The sequence below is a fragment of the Camellia sinensis genome, chromosome 9, assembly GCF_055761805.1.
Source record: "Camellia sinensis isolate YWXY chromosome 9, ASM5576180v1, whole genome shotgun sequence".
Lineage (NCBI taxonomy): Eukaryota > Viridiplantae > Streptophyta > Magnoliopsida > Ericales > Theaceae > Camellia > Camellia sinensis.
The window spans coordinates 67,040,490-67,062,027 of record NC_138969.1 but is presented as its reverse complement, the minus strand read 5'-3'; the positions used below and the strand labels follow the sequence as shown (position 1 = coordinate 67,062,027).

At 37.6% G+C, this 21,538-nt stretch overlaps 1 protein-coding gene across 3 annotated transcripts; it reads left to right on the top strand.

The window, feature by feature from the left end:
* The first annotated feature begins 12,331 nt into the window (after positions 1-12,331).
* Positions 12,332-20,291, top strand: LOC114288087 (mediator of RNA polymerase II transcription subunit 21). Of its 3 annotated transcripts, XM_028231573.2 has the most exons (6): positions 12,352-12,527; positions 12,754-12,803; positions 13,446-13,678; positions 19,493-19,570; positions 19,659-19,710; positions 19,977-20,291. In XM_028231573.2, the coding sequence occupies exons 3-6, from the start codon at positions 13,472-13,474 to the stop codon at positions 20,051-20,053; spliced, it is 414 nt and encodes a 137-aa protein (XP_028087374.1). In that variant the 5' UTR covers positions 12,352-12,527; positions 12,754-12,803; positions 13,446-13,471; the 3' UTR covers positions 20,054-20,291. The 3 variants fall into 3 exon arrangements, with proteins under 3 accessions (XP_028087373.1, XP_082743143.1, XP_028087374.1); XM_028231572.2 differs by lacking the exon at positions 12,754-12,803 and having other exon boundaries at positions 12,332-12,527; XM_082887017.1 differs by lacking the exons at positions 12,754-12,803; positions 19,493-19,570 and having other exon boundaries at positions 12,332-12,527.
* The last annotated feature ends 1,247 nt before the right edge of the window (positions 20,292-21,538 follow it).

The window sequence follows — 21,538 nt, the reverse complement described above, 5'->3', positions numbered from 1 at the left end:
ACTTACCTATTTCAGCTATGGTTGAATTCACATTTTGACGACTCGTCAAATATTTTGACGAGATGGGAGCCCAAGATGAAACAGATGTACGCAATGACTTCCAATACCCTAGAGAGATGCAAAGAACTATGGAGGAGGGTATCGCAAGGGGAAATACTTTCAAGTTGATATCGTATGGCAGGTTAGTTTGTAATGTGAAAAAATTGTTATTATTATGTTGTTAAGTTAATTACATCTAAAAACATGAACTTGATTAGTTTGTTTCAATATTATCTTATAGGCCCCGTCGTGCATTTGAGGTGCAAACATCTTTTCGCCGTGGACGAGGTCGCAATAGACAGATTGTGCGGATGAATCAACCCACGTGCAGTTGTGGGAAATATGAGATAAGACACTATCCATGTTCTCATATGCTCGCTGTAATGTCTGAATGCGGTGACAATCCATTCCAGTACGTTGATCCAGTATACAGGCTTCCTGTATACATGAGGGTTTGGGAAACTAAATTCAACCCAATACCGCATGAAGATTATTGGGATGATCCGCAGTGGACCTTAATGCCTAATGACCTTCGACTGCGAGAAGTAAAACGGGGTCGTACATCTATGGCTCGTATTCCGAATGAGATGGATATATCAGACAGGCGTTTGACAGCTCGTTACAGTGAGTGCCACCAGACAGGTCATGACAAGCGAACATGTCCGGCGCGACGTGGTCAATGAAGACTATGTAATACTTACATGTTGTAATATATCATTTTGAAATTCTTCATTTGTAATAGATCATTTAATTATGTATTTTTAAATTCTTTATTTGTAAACGGGGTCGTACATTTGAAGTGTGTATTACAAAATGTGTACTTGAATTAAAAATGTGTAATGCAAAATTGAAAATGTGTACAATTTATTCAAACTTTTATAATTTATTGAAAATGTGTACTAGTTTTTCACGGAGTACTTGATTCGAAATGTGTATTACAATATTCTATACTTAATCACGTAGTTCTTCAAAAATTTCATATTTTTGAATAAATTAAATATCGAATACTGCAATCATTGTTCACATTTTATAATTTAAAAAATTTACAAATTTTAAAAAAATTAACCTATTATAAATTAAAATTTTAAAAATTGGAATGCTGCGGTCATTGTTCACAATTACAAAATTTTATATGTATTTTGCAAAATTTATAATTTATTCAAACTTTTAGCATTAAAAAATAAATATTTCAGTTTTGTCAAATATGCCATAAATGTAATCATTAATTTCGAATTGCTTCCGTGTAAGTGGCACATAAATTTGTCTTTTTCTCGAACCCATAACATTTACTTCATTGTATTTTACATCGTTCAGTACAAAATCAATAATTACAGTTTTCTCTGTTATTATGTTATGATTAAATGAGCTTTTGATATGGATCGATAATTTCAGTTGTACAGGCTTCATGGCACATGTACCTGAGGAGGTTCCACTGTTCAGACAGGCACATCGGGCTGACAGTATGTGGGACCGTCCGGTATGCAATAACGTTTGTTGCACTTTACGGCTACAATTAAAATACATTGAATTTTGTTGTATATTTCGGGATAATGTTATTATTTGAACTGGTAATTCTGTTGTGCAGGATGAGGCACGCACCGTGTTGACATGCCGTCGGGCAGATTCTGGATTGTGGGAGCATCCGTTGGACCATAGAGTCTTGCAGTATCTATTACGCACGGGATTCTATGGTGTGTATCGTATCGGGCACATTCGACTGGACCACGCACTCATCACTGCTCTCGTTGAGAGGTGGCGTACAGAGACTCATACATTCTATTTCCCGATCGGGGAGGCCACCGTCACGTTGCAGGACGTATCCGTCCTATATGGTCTTCGGATTGATGGCCGAGCAGTTACTGGAGTTGACTCTTCTCTCGCGACGGGGCAGTGGATAGCCCTATGTGCTGAGCTATTAGGAGTAGCACCTACACCAACAGATTTACAGCCAGGTAGAGTGAGGGTGAGGTGGCTGGCCGAGCACTTTGCTCATCTTTCAGATCATGCTCCAGATGAGTTGGTACAGCAGCATACCCGAGCATATATTCTGTGGCTTATTGGGGGGTACTTCTCCCTGATAAGTCACAGAACCTGGTCAAGCTGATGTACTTGCCATTGCTGAGAGACATTGAGGAGATTGGGCAGTACAGCTGGGGTAGCGCGGCTCTGGCATGGTTGTATAGGATACTATGTCGAGCAGCTCAGGTGGGTACGAGGGAGATTGGAGGACCACTTGTGTTGCAACAGGTTAGTAACAATTTTATTACATGTCAATTCATATTTATAGCCATATATCAGTATTGTAATTGTGTTCAAACTATTGCAGATTTGGGCATGGGAGAGATTGATTCGCATTGCCCCGTCTAGGCGGCAACCGGTTGGTCCTGGTGAGCTTCCTATGGGTGAGGGGGACATGCAGTTGCCCACCGGACCGCGAGGTAGCCGGTGGAGGGTTGACATGGGCCATAAGGTCGTCTCGACCCACATAGTGGTAGTTTATAGAGACCAGCTGGACTGGATGATCGAGGGCGAGGTATGAACTTTTTTGATTGCGTTTTAGTTGTCTTCTTCATTGTATATGTTTTGAGTTCACGAGAAAAATTTAAATTATTTGTCGTCATTGTAGTTTATCTGGCAGCCTTACGCTGGGGTCCTCGATACGCTCCCCGACTACTGCCGACTGGGTCAGGAGATATGGATGGCGAGAGTGCCACTTATTTGTTTTGACGTGGTTGAGTGGCATCTCCCCCATCGTGTCCTCCGACAGTTTGGTCGGGTGCAGTCCGTGCCGGATTGGTTCGACACTGAGTGGCAGTTGCACGTCACTGAAAGGCGTGGCTGAGCTGGCACTGACTGGCGTCTATTTTATATGCGATATATACAGTTGTGGGATGCCCGCTAGGACAGTATTGTACAGGCTGACTACAGCGATGAAGTGATCCCCTCTTCTGACCCTTATATGTTGTGGTATCGGCGACATACACACCTACTAGTCGGGAATCCGAGCCACGTGTCTGAGTCTGAATATCAGGGAGTTGGCCCTTATCTTGAGGCATTGGTGAGTATCATATTATGTGTCAGATAATTATTAAAATCATACTTGATTTACTTTCAGTGAACTGTAGCCTAATAATACGTCTGAATGTTTGTTCAGGTGGCTGGAGCTGGGAGGTCGTTTCACTTGGCTGAGGACGCCCATTTGAGACGTGATGCACAGCATGCCTTGGAGGCCGTTGCAGAGATCCGAGAGTTATTGTACCAAGCATTCCAGCTTGCCCATCGGGGAGATCGTTTGCATTTCGGCCACTACGGTGTACACAATTCAGCAGCTGCTCCAGACACGTCAGCGCCGTCCACGTCAGCGCCTTCCACTTCAGCGCCTGCCACATCAGCTCCTTCGACACTGCCTTCGACCCCACCACATACTACCCCATACATATCTACAGATTCCCTCGACGTACTTCTTACGCAGCATACTGGCATACCTTATGTGCCTAACCCTGATTGGAAGCCGCCTCGATACATGCATGACGTTGTTACCCCACCCACCCAGTTACCACCAGCAGACAGTTCGACCGCGACCATGAGTACACATGATGCAGTTCTCACTGACATCTCCCACGTTGACGCTGAGGGCCATATTGAGCCCCCCCCCAGAGCGCGCGGGAGAGGCCGAGGTTTTGGTCGTGGCGGACGTCGCGGCAGAGGTCGAGGTGCGGGCAGAGGTAGAGGTCGAGCTCCAGCTGCAGATCCTGATACAGTTGCACCAAATGATGGAGTTTCACAGCTCACAGCAGTATCCGATCTTCCGCCACAGCCAGGATCAGGGGCAGCACATGCAGTAGAGGGGGAGTCACAGTCACAGGCTCCACAGGAGCTAGATATTCAGAGAGTCTACCGCAGGAGACCGAGGAGAGAGGTCCACGGTCGGGGTTGTGGGATTGGGGGCAGGTTAGGGCATTAGCGGGTGTGATGTGGAGTGTATAGCTTATTTTATTTATAGTTTTTGTATATCAAACTTGTACAGATGATGTAAATGTGTCATACTTATTTCTTCGAAAAATATAATTTCACAATTTTTTATTCTTATGATGTAAATGTGTCATACTTATTTCTTCGAAAAATATAATTTCACAATTTTTTATTCTTACTTGTTTTGATGATTTCTATAAAAATAAAAACGAAAACAGGAAAAAAATGATAAGAATTGATAGGATTTTATGATTAAATGAGATTGGAGGACCACTTGTGTTGCTACAGGTTTGTAAAAATTTTATACAACAAAAATATGGGAAAAAAATGTGAACATTGCATAATGGATAGTTGTGGGGAGCAATATGAACAAAAAGGAAACAAAATAAATATCTAAACAAACAAAAGTATTTCAACTATCAATCGATATGAACTCATACCTTGTTCATTAAGTATCATTATTATATTCCACATCAATAATGCATGAAATCATGAAAGTCTAGTTCAAGTAGTGTTCTTCAAAATAACAATAACGGAGAGAAAGTAAAGGTAGAATTACAATAAATATCTCCCTTCATTGATAAGATAAGTCGTGGATAAGCATTAAAAATTGCATGCATTACAGTGTTCATCCAAACAATTTCATTCAGTATCATCATCATCTAACATCTTAATATCAGATTCATACATAACATCCATGCTCCAGGCGTAGTACTGGTGTGCATCATCCATTAACCCATCTTCGGCACGCTCATTTGCGGTCTTCATTAGTCCGGACCTTTGCAAACATTGGGTCATGCGATTAACCTCGTCGCGGATACGATGCAATGCCCTTTGCAACAACTGTGGAGTGTCAGTTGGCATACGCATGGCTAACCGGCGAGGAAATTTAAGATTTACTTCACGACATAGCTCAACGAGAACGTTTGCTCGAGTTTTGCGAAATTCCCACTCAGCTCTCATGGTATTGACGGTGGCACGTGAGTAACGCAGATTTGGATTCATTGGGTATTCAAATTCATCTCCATCTGCAACCCAATAGCGACCCATTGCTGAATATAGATCAACCACCATATATCTCATGATGATATTGCTCGAAATAGCTGTAAAACTTTTGTTATGGTATGATGCGATATTTATACCATATATACACATGGTAGCTGTATGTATGAAATTATTGTAATCAACTATGCATCAGAGTTGTCACGTCAACTTTTATGACCTGAACAACTATGCATCAACTTGATAGGAGTTGTCACTTCGACTTTTATGAATTGCATAATTTATTGTTATTCCAAAACAAAAAGTAAAAACATAAAAAAAAAATAATAAAATAAAAACCAAGCTGATCAACCGACTAAACGTCTGAAGTAGTCAAATTTCTCTGCCTGAAATTTTTTTTAAAAAAATAAATGTGAAATTACAATTTCAAAATCTTTAAAATATTTTTAAATTCTTTGAAATATTTATTCAAAAATTAGTTTTACTTTTTAGGTGTATTGACATATTTATTAATTTATTGTTATTTTGTTATGACACCCCCTCAAAATTTTAATAGATTGCATAATTCACAAGGGCACAGTAGGTATGGTATGATAATAAATTGTTGCTCGGCGCGGTGATACGTCCAACATTTGTCAGTGATGCTCACCAATTACTTGAACTGGTGTAATAATTTGGATGCTTTATTTTTTCCTCAGATGCTATGTGACTTTGTGCAGCGATGCAGTGATGCATTTGACTTTGTACAGCGATGCATGTGACTTTGTGCAGTGATGCAGTGATGCATGTCGCTTTATGCAGTGATGCAGTAATGCATGTGACTTTCTGACTTTGCCATGCTTATATAGTTTGTCACTTTTTTCCTCACATTACGTGATCCATGTGACTTTCTGCAGCGCAAGTAAATGCTTTATTTTTTTTATCACATTGCAGAATATACAAAAAGAAACAAAAAATGCAAACAGGAGAAAATAGGATGACTGTGAAGTTCATTAAGTGAAAATAAAATAAAATATAGGTTGTTTATGAAGAATATTAGTTTAAAACAAAGAAAATTTAAGGATTTAATTTCATTTATAATTTTTTGAAAATACCAATTTGTACTGAAATCGTCAATTCCAAGTCACTACTTACTGTATTAAAAAAGTAAGCATGAAAAAATAGTTTCATGGGGCGATGTGACAACTCACTGCATATTGTTTTATTTGACAACTCACTGCTCCAATATGAAGGGATTGCAGTGTCATCCTCTGTCCTACAATGATGACTTTATCTGACAACCACGTCCGTGACTACATCACAGGTACACAAAGTCACAGGTACACAAAGTCACGGGTACTCAGGATTGTATGAAATGAAAAGCTAAAAAATAATATCACGGGTATCACTTCTTCCATAGTGCCCCAGCATGCATTATCGTCACTAGATCATCTCTAGTTAACCCTCAGTATGATGTCTATAAATAGCGACAACCCCAGTATGATGTTTGTTCAAGTCATAACAATAGTAATATATCTACAATTACTATTATTATTTGTTTGTTTATTTTAGGAACAATGTCTTCAAGAGGTGCAGGAAGTTCACGCCAACAAAGAAATCCGAAAGTGTGGCTGCTACTTCCATTTAGTTATGACTACAAGAGCGAAAAGTACTCGAGTCTGAAGGATTATTATGCTGGTATCCGAGCAGAATGGGCGTTCAGGGTAACGGAGCAAGAAGGATTGTTTAATGATCTACGTAACTTTGGGGCACCGGTACGTCATCGTCGTTCATTAACCATGGCTAGACGAAATGCCAGTGACTATGAAAAGCAGTTAGTAGAATTAAGAAGGAGAACAACAGAATGTTGATGCGAAGATGTCGACATTTCATGCTTCAGCTAGCCACCGAAATGGCAGAAGCAAGCAACAGAGATTTGAAAGTAATTGAGCGAAATAATGTCTTAAACAATGAAAAATATCTCTCTGACTACTACATGTCAGATGAGGAATGAGAAATCAAACACCTTTATCTTTCATATATATTTGTATGTTGTCTAAAGTGTAAGACAATGTTGTTGTTCATCTAACGTACGGATGTATTTGAAGTATTTGTTTAATGAACCTGAAGTTTATGAAATAACTACATTTATAACAGCACATTTATTAGTTCATGACTTTCTTTATTGAATTGCAATGAGTTAATGAATGTTCTAGATTAACAAATGGATTACTGTATGTTGAATTATGTGAATACTTAAAACACATAAAACAGAACAGGTAGCTCGGTGAAAAGCTTCCCTTAACTGGGCTCGTGAAATAGAGATCCTGTACGTAAAGAATTTCAATCTCCATCGGGAAAGAAGAAAGAGTCGCCTTCCAATTCTTGGAAATCCAGTCAAACTGATGACTATAGTAAGCAATTTAAAACCCAATTGGTTTACCTCAACACCAATTTGATATATGTGTGATTCTCAATTCAGAAAGTCACATGGCAACAGTGAATTCACTGATTTACCCTACAGTGAGCATGCCCTTATTTTGTGGGTATATGCAGATGGACTGTCAAGTCATGTGACTTGGTGCACACACTTTGGTTTTCTCAATTTTTTGCTCGACTTTTTTATTACACTGACAACTCATTTCTTATTAATATATGTGCGATTCTCAATTCTGGATTAATGAATGGATTAATGTATGTTGAATTATGTGAATACTTAAAACACATAAAACAGAATAGGTAGCTCGGTGAAAAGCTTCCCTTAACTGGGGCTGGTGAAATAGGGATCAATTTACAAAGAATTTCAATCTCCATTAGGAAAGAAGAAAGAGTCACCTTCTAATTCCTGAAAGTCCAGTAAAAATGATGACTCTGGTAATGAATGAGGGGTTGACAGAAAACTAAACTCGGTGAAACGAACTACCGCCTTCAATAACACATAAAACAGAACAGGTAGGTCGGTGAAAAGCTTCTCGTAACTGGGCCTCGTCAAATAGGAATCCTCTACGTAAAGAATTTCAATCTCCATCAGGAAAGAAGAAAGAGTTGCATTCCAATTCCTGGAAGTCCAGTAAAAATGATGACTCTGGTAAGGAATGGGGGGTTGACAGAAAACTAAATTTCGGGAGCTGGACAAACAAGCTCAAAGCCAAGCGGTTGGTCCAGTTGGGGGACTAATAAAGTTCAGACAAACGAACTACCGCCTTCAATAACACATAAAACAGAACAGGTAGCTCGGTGAAAAGCTTCCCTTAACTGCGCCTCGTCAAATAGGGATCCTCTACGTAAAGAATTTCAATCTCCATCAGGAAAGAAGAAAGAGTCGCCTTCCAATTCTTGTAAGCCCAGTACAAATGATGACTCTGGTAAGGAATGGGGGGTTGACAGAAAACTAAACTTCGGGGCCTGGACAAACAAGCTCAAACCCAAGTGGTTGGTCCAGTTGGGGGACTAAGTTTAAAACCCAATTGGAATTGTGTAGAAACTAGAAATTGACGACTCTCTTAGTATAGAAACTAGAATTGTAACCAGTTCTAATGACGCTGATTTGTTATTTTTCGGATTTATACCCAAAGAGAACAACACTTCTGAAATTACTGTGTAACACTAGTTTTCCAGACAGATTTTAATGCACCAGTTTTCTGGACAAATTTGAATGCACCATGATATTCACAAACATTGGTGGCCAAGTACTCCTACCTAACCCACGTTTCACTCACAAGGTCCACAATTATTTTAAAGTTGATTTCAAAAGTTGAGATTGTAAATGTTTCCCAAAATATTACAAATCAAATAATCAAAAGTTGATTTTAAAATAATTCCAAATGACAATAAAAATTCAAATAGTCATACTTTTCCCGTTGATAGAAATAGTAGGTTATAACAACGAATGATGCATAGCTAAGTGAAACACAACATTGCCTACGTAAGCTTCATTTTTTCAAACATTGAGTAGTCAAATCGTGGAGAGACTTGTCAGTATATGCAGATGGATTGTGAAGTCATGTGACCTGGTGCACAGGCTTTGGTTTTCTCGATATTTTGCTCGATTATTTGATACACAATGGCAACTCATCTCTTATTGATATATGTGGGATTCTCAATTCAGAAAGTCACATGGCAACAGTGAATTCACTGATTTACCTTACAGTCAGCATGCCCTTATTTTGTGGGTATATGCAGATGGATTGTCAAGTCATGTGAATTGGTGCACAGGCTTTGGTTTTCTTGATTTTTTGCTGGATTTTTTTATTACAGTGATAACTCATCTCTACTTGATATATGTGGGATTCTCAATTCAGAAAGTCACATGGCAACAGTGAATTCACTGTTTTACCTTACAGTGAGCATGCCTTTATTTTGTGGGTATATATAGATGGATTGTCAAGTCATGTGACTTGGTGCACAGACTTTGGTTTTCTCAATTTTTTGCTCGACTTTTTTATTACAATGACAACTCATTTCTTATTAATTTATGTACGATTCTCAATTCAGAAAGTCACATGGCAACAGTGAATTCACTAATTTACCTTACAGTGAGCATGCCCTTATTTTGTCAGTAGATGCAGATGGATTGTCAAGTCATTTGACTTGGTGCACAGACTTTGGTTTTCTCAATTTTTTGCTCGACTTTTTTATTACAATGACAACTCATTTCTTATTAATATATGTGCGATTCTCAATTCAGAAAGTCACATGGCAACAGTGAATTCACTGATTTACCTTACAGTGAGCATGCTCTTATTTTGTCAGTATATGCAGATGGATTGTCAAGTCATGTGACTTGGTGCACAATATTTCCTTTTTTCTCGTTTTTCATTCTACTGACAACTCATACCTTGTTCGTTTATGTGGGATTGTCATACAGGGCCATATTTCTAAAGCTGTTCATAACCAACTATATAAACGACTAAAGGTGAAAACACAACCTTACAACTCATTTCGCCCTACGAAATTATCATTCATTTGTTTTAAAAAATTAGCATGGCTACATGGTTCATGGGAGGGAGTGGGAATCGCAGAGGTGGTAGGAACTTGCAAAGGGGTGACAGTTCACGACGAGGAGGGGGAAGGGGAAGTGGCAATGCTGAAGATGAAACACCATTTGCTTCGTTAGATGCCTCTTGTGCTTATCATGATAGGTTTGGGAAGCGACATTTTGTCATGCCCAAGTACTATCGAGATCCATGTGGTTTGGTGGAGAAACCATCAGATAATCAAACAGGATATGGTTTAGCAAACGCTAGACTTCTGAAGTGGCCCGCACTATTTATAGAGCGAGTCCAAATGGAAAGATTATGTCGGGAAAATCGATTGAAGGTGCCAAAAGCACGTTCTGTTGAGATCCAAAAGGAAGATCCTGATAATGTTGATCGACTATGTGAAAGACTACAACGTGAGATTTCTCAAATGAACCGTAGGTTAGCCCGCGATATGCAGCTATACATAGTTAAGAAGGATGCCCAGAAGAACAAAACAGAACCAAATGATGCGGCTATCAAGGGTATCATGGAGGATCCTCAGCTTGTCTCTGATGCTGAGCTTTCGGATTGTTCAGACTCTGAGCCACCTACCGATTTAAGCGCGAATTAGGTGTTAATGTCTACACTTCGGCAATATTAGGTCATGCATTAATATGTAATGTCTGTGTTAAAGTAAGTGTTTCCGTAATGAGTTAGTCAGATTGTCTGGCTAATATTTGTCTGTCTAACTGTTATGTTTATCTATGTATTGTGTGTTCAGTTCATGGTGTCCACAATGTATTGTTGTTCGAGACTTATGTTTGTACTACTTATGTATTTTTGTGGAAGACTTATGTGTTTTTTCCTCAAGGTTTTATGAATTACATTATCAGCTTCTAACCCAAAACAAAGACAACAGAAAAAAAAATATTATTTAAATGAAAACGGCTTTAGTAAAGCCAAAACCAATTTCTGAATAACACATTCTAACCCAAAACAAAGAGAAGAGAAAAAAATAAAAAATATCAAAGTTTACATGAAAATGGCTTTAGTAAAACGAGAATAAATTTATGAATTACATTATCAGCTTCTAACCCAAAACAAAGACAATAGAAAAAAAAAATATTATTTAAATGAAAACGGCTTTAGTAAAGCCAAAACCAATTTCTGAATAACACATTTTAACCCAAAACAAAGACAAGAGAAAAAAATAAAAAATAACAAAGTTTACATGAAAACGACTTTGGTAAAGCGAGAAGAAATTTACGAATTACATTATCAGCTTCTAATCCAAAACAAAGACAACAGAAAAAAATATATATTATTTACATGAAAACGGCTTTAGTAAAGCCAAAACAAAATTCTGAATAACACATTCTAACCCAAAACAAAGACAAGAGAAAAAAATAAAAAATAAAAAACTTTCCATGAAAATGGCGTTAGTAAAGTGAAAAGAAATTTATGAATTACATTATCACCTTCTAACCCAAAATAAAGACAAAAGAAAAAATATATATATTTAAATGAAAACAGATTTATTAAAGCCCAAACAAATTACTGAATAACACCTTCTAACGCAAAACAAAGAAATAATAATTAAAAAAAAATTGACATCATAACGGCTTTACTAAAGCTCAAAAAATTTATGAATTACATTATTACCTTCTAACCCAAAACAAACACAAGAAAAAACAAAATAAATTTACTTTAGTCAAACAAAATAAAAAAATGCTGAATTACACATTCTAACCCAAAATAAAGACAAAAGGAAACAAAAAAAAAATTAATATGAGAACGGTTTTAGTAAAAGAATTTTAACCAAAAAATTATTCTGAAATATATTATCACCAAAACAATGACAACATAAACAAAAGAACGAAAAAATTTTCTTTAAAGTTCAGTAAAATTGAAATTAAAAAAAAAATTACGCTAAAAGCGTGGTTCATAAAAAAATTTGGCAAAAAACCGTGGTTCTAAAGAGTGAGGTTAGAATAAAAAAAAAAATTCATAAAACGTTGGTTTTGATGAACTCGTGGTTACAAAGAGCGAATTCATTAGAAATTTTTTTTGATAAACTCGTGCTTACAAACAGCGAGTTCAAAACAAAAATCATTTCTGCTAAACTCGTGCTTTCAAAAAGCGAGTTCAGATAAAATCGTGCTTGTGAAAAACGAGTTCAAAATAAAAAAAAAAATTAATCAAACTCGTGTTTTATAACAGCTAGTTCTTAATTAAACTCGTTTTTCGTAACAACGAGTTTCAATTTTGACAAGTTTCAAGCGACAGGAGTGAAAAAATGTTGAACTCGCGATTGTAAACCGTAAGTTAGCTAATTTTGAAAATTCTTTCAAAACTAGGCTTAGTTTAGAAATTCCCTTATTATTTTGGCTTATTGAGGGAGCTCCCCACAATCAGCGACTGTTATACATCTATTCTCTCTCTTCCATCATAAACCCTCACAAATACTGAACTCACATCGTCAATCCACTCTTTCCAGTCACCACCACTGAACCATCCACCTCTCCTCAATACTCTCAAAATCAAGCAAATTGACATCGCGAAAACTACAGTTGGGTACGTTTCCAGTCATGCAGATTTAAGTTTATAGTGCCCTAGACGATTTTGGGATTTTAAATTTTGTGATTTTTATCAATTTAAATTTTTTTTCTTCTATGAAACCTTAAAACCTGTAATTTAATTGATTGACCTGGATTGAAGAATACCCCATTTGCTTATACAATTGAAAAATGAAAATGAAAATTTAACTTTTGAATTTCTTTATGTTTGAATTTGCTTACAGTTAAAATTGGATTTGTTTACAGCTGAGAATTGAAACTCAACTTCATTTGAGTAAGTTTGTCGAGTCAATGTATATTTGCGATTTTTTGTTTGTTTGTTTGTTTGTTTGTTTGTTTGTTTCTTTTCCCACGTGTATTTTTTCTTTTTTTTTCTAATCTCCCTCTGAAGATGTTTGAGAAATTGCCTCAAAGATATACAAAAGTTTTTAGGTTAGCAAATGATGTATGATATGCCTTGAAATCTTTCTTTTTATGGGTTTTTTTGGATATGCAAATAACATTCGTTTTCAAAAGTGAGCAATTTACAATTGATTAGTAGATGATTTCATGAGATAGTATATGTACAATTGATTAGTAGATGATTTCACATTCCCATATCAATTTTTTTTTTTTTTTTTATGAATCATTTTGATATGGGAATGTGAAATTGCTTTTGACAATAAAAAGGAGCAAAATGGTTTTGAGTGGATATTGCTCTTGCTTCATCAACCATTTCAATTTTAATTCCTTCTTTTGGGTGTCCTATGCTATGCTCTCTCATTTTTTGTAGATTACAGTTTTACACTAACAATCTAGCTTGGTTCAAGAAATCTTCCTCTTCTCACTTGCTTTCATCTAAATTGGTAGTGAGTTTGTAGGTTGTCATCATTTGTATTCCTTGTATAATCTTGCTTTCAATCTCTGTCTATCTCAGTTTTCTTGGGGAGGCAAGTTTGCACAATGGACATAATCTCCCAACTACAAGAACAAGCCAACACAATAGCAGCTCTTGCTTTCAATGCCTTCGGGACACTACAAAGGGATGCCCCACCTGTACGTCTCTCTCCAAATTACCCAGAACCTCCTGCTAATCCTACCGAAGATGCTGCAACTGTTGCAGAGCAACCTAAGCTCATGAGTGCTTCTCTGGTGAAGGCTGCTAAGCAGGTGTGCAAAAAATTCTCCAATTAAATACTTTGTAAATTGTTGTTTATGAATGATATATGTTAAATATTGTTTCCAAAAGGAAACCCAATTCACCCTGACTTGTTTGTTTTAGGAGACTTCAACTGAGTTAAAGAAACTATACCTATCATTCCTGGTTAGTTCACGTTCTTTAGTATTACACAAGGGGCCGAATTGACTAACCTAATCCTTAAGGAGGCCTTGCCATAGTTGGGTGCTCCACTTTAGTGTGATTGACGAAGGCTTGGTCATACCCAAAACAAATGAAAAGAGATCTAACTAGTTTGATTTTAGGGCAAATTGCAATGAGCTCCCTTGAGGTTTGTAGAAAATACAAGTAGTCTCACAGTTTTGGCATAATTACATTGAGATCCCTTAAGGTTTTAATTCAACCCCTTTTTTTATCAATAATTTGTTAATTATATGGATGGAAAAATGATGTCATATGACTTAAATTTAAATTTAAATTTAAATTTTTTCTTGTTTATCTTTGTGTCTTCACATTATTTGCATTAGTTTCAGTCTCTTTAACTTTACTAAAAAGGAGGTCAATGTAATTATGTCAATTGTGACACGGCTTGTATTTTTTCCAAATCACAGGGGAGGTCAGGTAATTCACCCTTGATTTTATTTATTGGTGTGTTCTCTATTTATCAAGACCATCTAGGGTTGGTTTAGATGCTCTACTTCATTCTTATGGGAAGAAAACTAACAGTCTTGTAGTCATAAAGTTTCTGGTTTTAGTAGAAGTATCTCCAAAGTTCCCATCTTTTAAAGTTTGGTTAGCTGATAATAGTGTAATCTTTGAAGTAGTTGAATATAAAATTGTTGCCATTGAGTTCTTCAATGGAATTTTTGGAACATTGTACCATCAAAATAGTGGTGCAGAGTCCTCCATTAGTATTTTCTCCATTCTGGTCAAAATGTTTCAAAAGAGGCTATCCTTTCCAACCTTCTCCCTTCCATGTTGAATTGTTGTCTTGTCAAGAATTTTCTTGAGTCTTATAAATACTGTCACCCTGTTTGGTTGAGTTTTTAAAACTGTTTTATGTTTTTTTTTTTTTTTTCAAAAAACTGAAAATTAGTTTGGTAAAAAAATTTTAAAAAAATTCGTAAGTTTCATACGGTTTTATCTTTATGGGGGTGAAAATAATTTTTAAAATTTGAAAATAGTTTTTTTGCGTTTATTTTTGTCAAACTAGTATCTATTTTTTTTTAACCCAACATGGTGGATAATCCTGTTCTTATTTGTTGTAATACTGAAAAAAAAATGATAATAATAACAGTCTTTTAGTGTTCTCAACTGAGTTCAAGATAGCTTTCTTTTTATAGCCAAGTCTTGTCCCAAATATAGTCATTTTGGGTTTGAACTTTTAGGAGTAAGAGAGCTTTGTGATGATTTTACAAAAAAATGGAAGAAGTGGTGTGTGGATTTATTCTCGTATCCAGCAAGGAGACAATCCCTTAAAATTTTTGGTTGGCCCTAATCTTATTTTCCTAGGTTTAACCAATCTGGAGACCAGTTGCCTATGAAGCATGGGTGCTGCAAGAAAAATAAATTGAGATGTATATTATTATTGATGTTTTGATTGATATATTACAAGATTGTTATATATTACAAATGGTGAGTGGCTCATTATATAGGAGAGGGTGAGTGTAGTAGGTGAGGAGTAGGTGAGGAGTAGGTGGTGGTAGGTGATGGTAAATTGGTGGTAGGTGATGGTAAATTCTAACAGCCCCCCGCAAACTCAAGGAGGATAGAAACTAACCAACTTGAGTTTGGAGAGAGGAACAAAACAAGAAAATACAGAAAAAAAGGATAGGAGACACTGTATGGTCGTGTCAGACCGTTGGTGAAGACACTGTATGGTGGTGTCATAACGTTGTAGAGGACACTGTATGGTGGTGTCATAACGTTGTAGATGACACTGTATGGGGGTGTCATAACGTGGTAGAGGACACTGTATGGTGGTGTCAGACCGATGTAGAAGACAGTTTATGGGGTCATGTCGGACCGTTGTAGAAGACAGTTTATGGGGTCATGTCGGACCGTTGTAGAAGACAGTTTATGGGGTCATGTCGGACCGTTGTAGCAGACAATGTTGTGACAGTTGTTGTGACAGTTTACGGAGTCTTGCTGGACCCTTGTAGAAACTAACCGGAATCTATGTCGGGACAGTTTACAGAGTCTTGTCGGACCCTTGTAAAAGTTGCACCCTCAAAAGGTGTGCCCAATTTTGTCAAAAGGCGTGCCATCAAAAGGCGTGCCCAATTCATCAAAAAGGTGTGCCATCAAAAGGCGTGCCCACTTTATCAAAAGATGTGCCATGAAAAGGCGTGCCAGTTTGTCGGGCGTCAAGAGGCGCGCGATGCGCGTGGCTGCCTTGGCTATATAACCAAGACGAAGGCAGAGGCTGAGGCAGAGAAAAACTGAGAGAAACCTCTGAAAAATCCTTCGTGTTGCTGAGAAAGAGAGTTCCTTGTGCTGAGAGAGATTTCTGAGAGAGATTCTGTATAACACTCTGTTGCCTAGAAAATGGCTTCATCGTCTTCCCGCGGGCTGCTCACCCTCTTTCCCGACCTCAACGAGTCAACGAGAGAGAGAACTGGTGCGGTGGCACTGGAACCTCAACCAAGCGCCCCGGAGTTTGCTCCGTTGAACTTTCCGATGCGGTCGGTGGAGCAAAGAATGGCAGGGCAGTCGGATGTGGAGGCCAATCAGTATACTTTGAAGGCATGTGTGGAAAGCATGACGGCGGTCACAAACCTGTCGAACCGGCTGCAGAGTAGGACAAATGAGGTGCAGCATTTAAACTCCCAGCTGGCTCTGCTCCAACGCATGTATAAGGATGCGCGAGCAGAGATAAGCGTGCTAAGGGCAGAAAACAAGGAGCTGAAGCGGAAGGCCACCGTGATGTTCCGATTTGGAGGTCCTCCATATGCTGCAGTGGAGGAGTATGGGGGAGTGAACGTGCTCGGTGGCGTAGAAAACACGGAGGCAGCACCGTCAAGGACTGCCCAGGACGGAGGCAAGAAGAAGAGACCGGCGGCAGAGTAGAGAAGAAAAATCTCACTGTTTCGATTTGTGTTGTTGTTGTTGTTGTTGTTTTTTTTTTTTTTTTTTTTTTTTTTTTTTTTTTGTAAAAAGTGTGATCGGGGTTGATCCCCTGATATGAATAAAATGACAAAAAATAACAAATCATCTTGTTTTTCCACAATAATAAGAAAAATTACAAGCTAGGAGAACAAAAGTAATAATAATAATAATAATAATAACAAATGTAATCATGCTCCTGAGAAAGTTCAGCCTGCTAAGCCTTGTTTTTATTTGATTTGATTTGATTTTATTGTATTGATTCACGTGGGTTGCGTGGCCCATGGTTGGTGAAAACCTGTAATGGGTTGGAATTATTATTTTTTTTTTTTTTTAAATTTTTTTTTTTTTTTTGTGTAAGAATAATAATAATAATAATAATAATAATATAAGCATGTGCCCTGTGGAGCAGCTGCAGATAAAGAAAAAGTGAAGATAAAATAAAATAAATAAAGGTAAAGTGGGGGTATTATTTTATGAGAGAGTGAGAGGAAGTGATAATAAAAATAATGTATGGATCTGTGTATGATAGGAGAGAGAGTTTAATCTTCTGCACATAAGTGCGCATGAAGTGAAAGAGAGAGAAAGCATCGAAAAATGTGAGTGGGTTTGCTGAGTTGCTTTTCCTTTTTGTTTTTCTGGCTTGCTTTCTCCACGATAACACAAACAAATGGAATTACTTTCTTACCCAGACAAGTTGCTCAGATGATTCCTTTTTCCTCGAACAAATTTCTCGAAATTCTGAACCGATTATTGATAAAACCCAATTCAGTTGAAGCTGAGATTATCAAGGAAACAATCAAAGGCTGTGAGAGGTCTCGGTAGAGGCGGAGATGGGACAGGCGACGACGACGCGTTGGCCGGTGGTGGAGGCGAGAGAGATGTCGATGATGATGATGTGGCGATCAATGTCGATATGGGTTTTTCTCCACTGTTCGCGGCCGTGGCCGTCTCGGACCATGAGGCTTGAGAATACCATTTGATCATGACGGAGTTGCTGTATGCTACATCGGGAAGACGAGGGTGGAAAGGTGATAAAATGGTGAGTGTGCTCAAGAGAGAGTGTTTCGACGATGAGGCGGCAGGTGGTGTTGGTCGCCGGCGACAACGACGGCGCCTGGAGTGGAGGACGGACTGACGTTTGTGTCCGTCACGGTGGGAGCAAGCGATGCAAATCCGAAGGGTGTGGGAAGAGTGCACAAGGTAGCACTGATTTTTGCAAGGCACACGGAGGAGGTAAGAGATGTGTAGAGGTCCGGCGGGCGGCCAAGGCGAGGCTGCCGCCCGCCGGTGAAAATGACTAGGTTGTTAACCTAGCTCTGATACCATGCAAGAAAAATAAATTGAGATGTATATTATTATTGATGTTTTGATTGATATATTACAAGATTGTTATATATTACAAATGGTGAGTGGCTCATTATATAGGAGAGGGTGAGTGTAGTAGGTGAGGAGTAGGTGAGGAGTAGGTGGTGGTAGGTGATGGTAAATTCTAACAGGTGCAGATACATATGTAGGTACGGGTGTGATACGAGTACGCCGATACGGTAAATTCTTTAAAAAGTTTCAATCTACAAATCAATTTTTTTTGTAATTGAGTACGGTTGGGGTACATCAATTTTTTTTAAAATTTATAGCTAAATATCCAATCTACAAATCAAAGTTTCAATATCAAAACTAAAAAGAGAACAACTTGTCTAAAAAATTATATAATTCTTTCTTCTTTATTTTTTTGATTGTTTAAAACATGATGTAAAAGAGAACAAATCCATGACTTATGGGTAAAGGGCGTTGAAAATAAATTACTTGATGATTTATGAAGTTGAAAGAATAATAATAAAGGTTACAACAAATTCTAGCAGCTGCAAAAAATAAAATAAAATAAAATAAAAAATACCTCGCCGTACACGTGCCGTACCCACGATGTACCCAAACATATTTTCCGTACCCGGCATACCTGGTGCGCATGCCCGCACCCACACCCACACCTGCACCTACACCCGGTTAGTACCCGGTACTCGTATGGCACCATTTTTTGAGTACCCGTGCTTCATAGCCAGTTGCCTTGCAGAAAGGAATATGGCTTCTCCTGAAAACTCTGTTGGGGACTCCTTTTTGCCTTGTGGAGTTTCTTTACTTATTTATTTGCTGGGTTTTTCCTTATTTCTTTAAGGAGAAATTATCTTCCTTTTTTTAACACTTCCCTCACCTTAATGAAGTATTTGCATACCCCCAAATGCAAGAGAAAGAGAGCGAGGGAGGGAGGGAGAGACCCTTGATTCCATTTTTACAAGCAGATTTTTAGCCATCATCATAACATCTCGTTGAAACCATCCTTAGTAGCAGCATCAAAACCTGTATAAAGTAGCAAACCATAAGTAGGCTTCCCTGACTCCATATGTACAAGCAGATTTTTAGCTATCATCAAAACATCTCATTGAAACCATCCTTGGTTGCAGCATCAAAACCTGTATAAAGTAGAAACCATAAGTAGACTTTCTCAACAATACCCATAAAATAAGAGGTTCAATTATCAAAATTTGACCATCAGAAAACTCCCTGGAGCAAAATTGATTCTGAAAGTATGAAATTGTTGACTACCCGCCACGCTTTGGCTTTGATCATCTCTTTTGTTTCTTCCCGTACCATCCAAGCTTGTTAGACAAGTTTGATATACAGAAATGTGAGTTTTTCCTATGCAGTTCGATGCATTGGTTGCAGCACTTCCTTTGTCTGAGGGAGGTGAAGAGGCTCAACTAAAAAGAATTGCAGAGCTTCAGGTATGATGTTGAGCAATAGAGTCATCCATCTGATATACAAATTGAAACATCGTCTCATAATCTTCCCGTATGTGAACTTAATGTTCAGGCTGAAAATGATGCTGTAGGCCAGGAACTTCAGAGGCAACTGGAAGCTGCAGGTAAAGCTTTTGACTTTCCTTTTGTCTTTTCATCTTTTTTATTTAAAAATGGATTTTGGATATGAAAACCCAAATGATGGTATAGCTTATAAATTTATCAGTCTATGTTTGCCAAGTTTCATGTGGACCTTGAAAAAACAGCAAATGGAAGATGTCTATCCTTAGCTTGTATTCATTTGATCTGCTCATTTGGGGGACCTTCAGTGCTTTTAACTGTTTTGTCTTTCCTAAAGCTAACCTTTATTCACTGCTATTCGTGGTGCCAGAGAAGGAATTGAAGCAAGTCCATGACTTGTTCGGCCAAGCAGCAGATAACTGCTTGAACTTGAAAAAACCAGATTGAATACGATGATGGTTCCTCATCAATTGGCATTTCTATCCGTGAGTCCATTGGTAGACATCAGCTCTGGTAAAAATTTTAATAGTAGAGAGCTAAAACATCCTGTAAACAGAGTTGAATCTTTGTTACTTAGAATTAATTTTAATTCTAAATTAGAATGATTAAGCTCGGTACTTCTTCCAACTATTTTGTTTGTCTGAACCTGTAAAATAAAATCTATTTGGAATTAGATATTTGACAACCTGAGTGATTAAATTTTATTTATTTTTCACTTGAAATGCGTGAACTAATAGTTAATACCAAATTAAACATCAGCTTTTTGGTACCATTGATATTATTTTCTTTGTACTTCAATAACCTGTGAAATTTGTTGTCAACAAGCTTTGTTGGTAAAGTCCCTTCTTGTAGTTACTAGGGACCTGGAATGGAGTCCCGCCTTAACTCTGGTTAGCTGTCATGGTAGGGAAAGGACTCTCCCTTGTAGTGTAACCCATTGCCATCGGACCAAAAAATTCTGTGAAATTTTGTTAGTATGGTGCAGGTCAAACATCTTTCCCATGGTGAGTGAAAATGGCCTATTTTTTCCCATAAGCTACGAAGCACGGACACGGATACGGACACGATATGGACATGTAGACATGTAAATTTTCAAAAAAATAGAGGATACGACACAATGGGAACACGTACAATATATATAATTAAATTTATTTATTATATGTCATAAAATTATAATAAAAAAATCATTGAAGGGTAATAAAAAATACAAAATAACACTTTTAAAATTATGTTTAAAAAAAAATTCATTGATTTAATAAAACTTAAACAAAAAATATATATATATATATATAATCAAATAACAGAGGCAAAGAGAGAAGAAAAAATAAAATAAAATCGGAAAAAAAAAATAGGAGAGAGAGAGATAGAGATGTTACCATCAACGTATAAAAGAAAATAAGAGCAGTGAGAAGAGAGAAGAGAGAGACGAGAAAAGATTAGAGAAGAAGAATGAAGAAGAAGATCGAAGTTGTACGTTGGATAACAGCAAGAACATTGACCACCAACGACTGACCACTGAAGAGCAATCAGGTGTGCCCAACAAACCCTTCTCTCGCTCTCTTTTGTTCTCTCTGTTCTATTCTAGGTTACAAATTGACCTCCACAAAAGTTTCAAAATTATGAATTTTATCCCGCGGTGTCCCAAACGTGTCTATTACGTGTTTGTCTGCCAAAAAAAAAAAAAAGACACCTACTACCATGTGTCCGACGCGTGTCCGTGTCCGACACTAATATGCAGCTCTCGGAGAGATGTCCGTGCTTCATAGCCCATAAGAAAAGTGAAAAAAAATAGAACATACTAATGGTCTCTCAATCAGTCACATCCATTTTGAGTTCTTGAAAAGGACTTTGTCACTGACCTGTGATATGAACCTGGAGTAATTCTTAGGCTGTGCAGCTATCACTGACACAATAGCATTCGTAAGTTTTGCT

What these genes read in the sequence shown, in the direction of transcription:
- LOC114288087 (XM_028231572.2), top strand. Translation starts at nt 13,472, where the DNA reads ATGGACATAATCTCCCAACTACAAGAACAAGCCAACACAATAGCAGCT. An exon ending in AAAGAATTGCAGAGCTTCAG is followed by an intron (nt 19,571 to 19,658) that starts GTATGATGTTGA and finishes CTTAATGTTCAG; the next exon opens with GCTGAAAATGATGCTGTAGG. An exon ending in GAGGCAACTGGAAGCTGCAG is followed by an intron (nt 19,711 to 19,976) that starts GTAAAGCTTTTG and finishes TCGTGGTGCCAG; the next exon opens with AGAAGGAATTGAAGCAAGTC.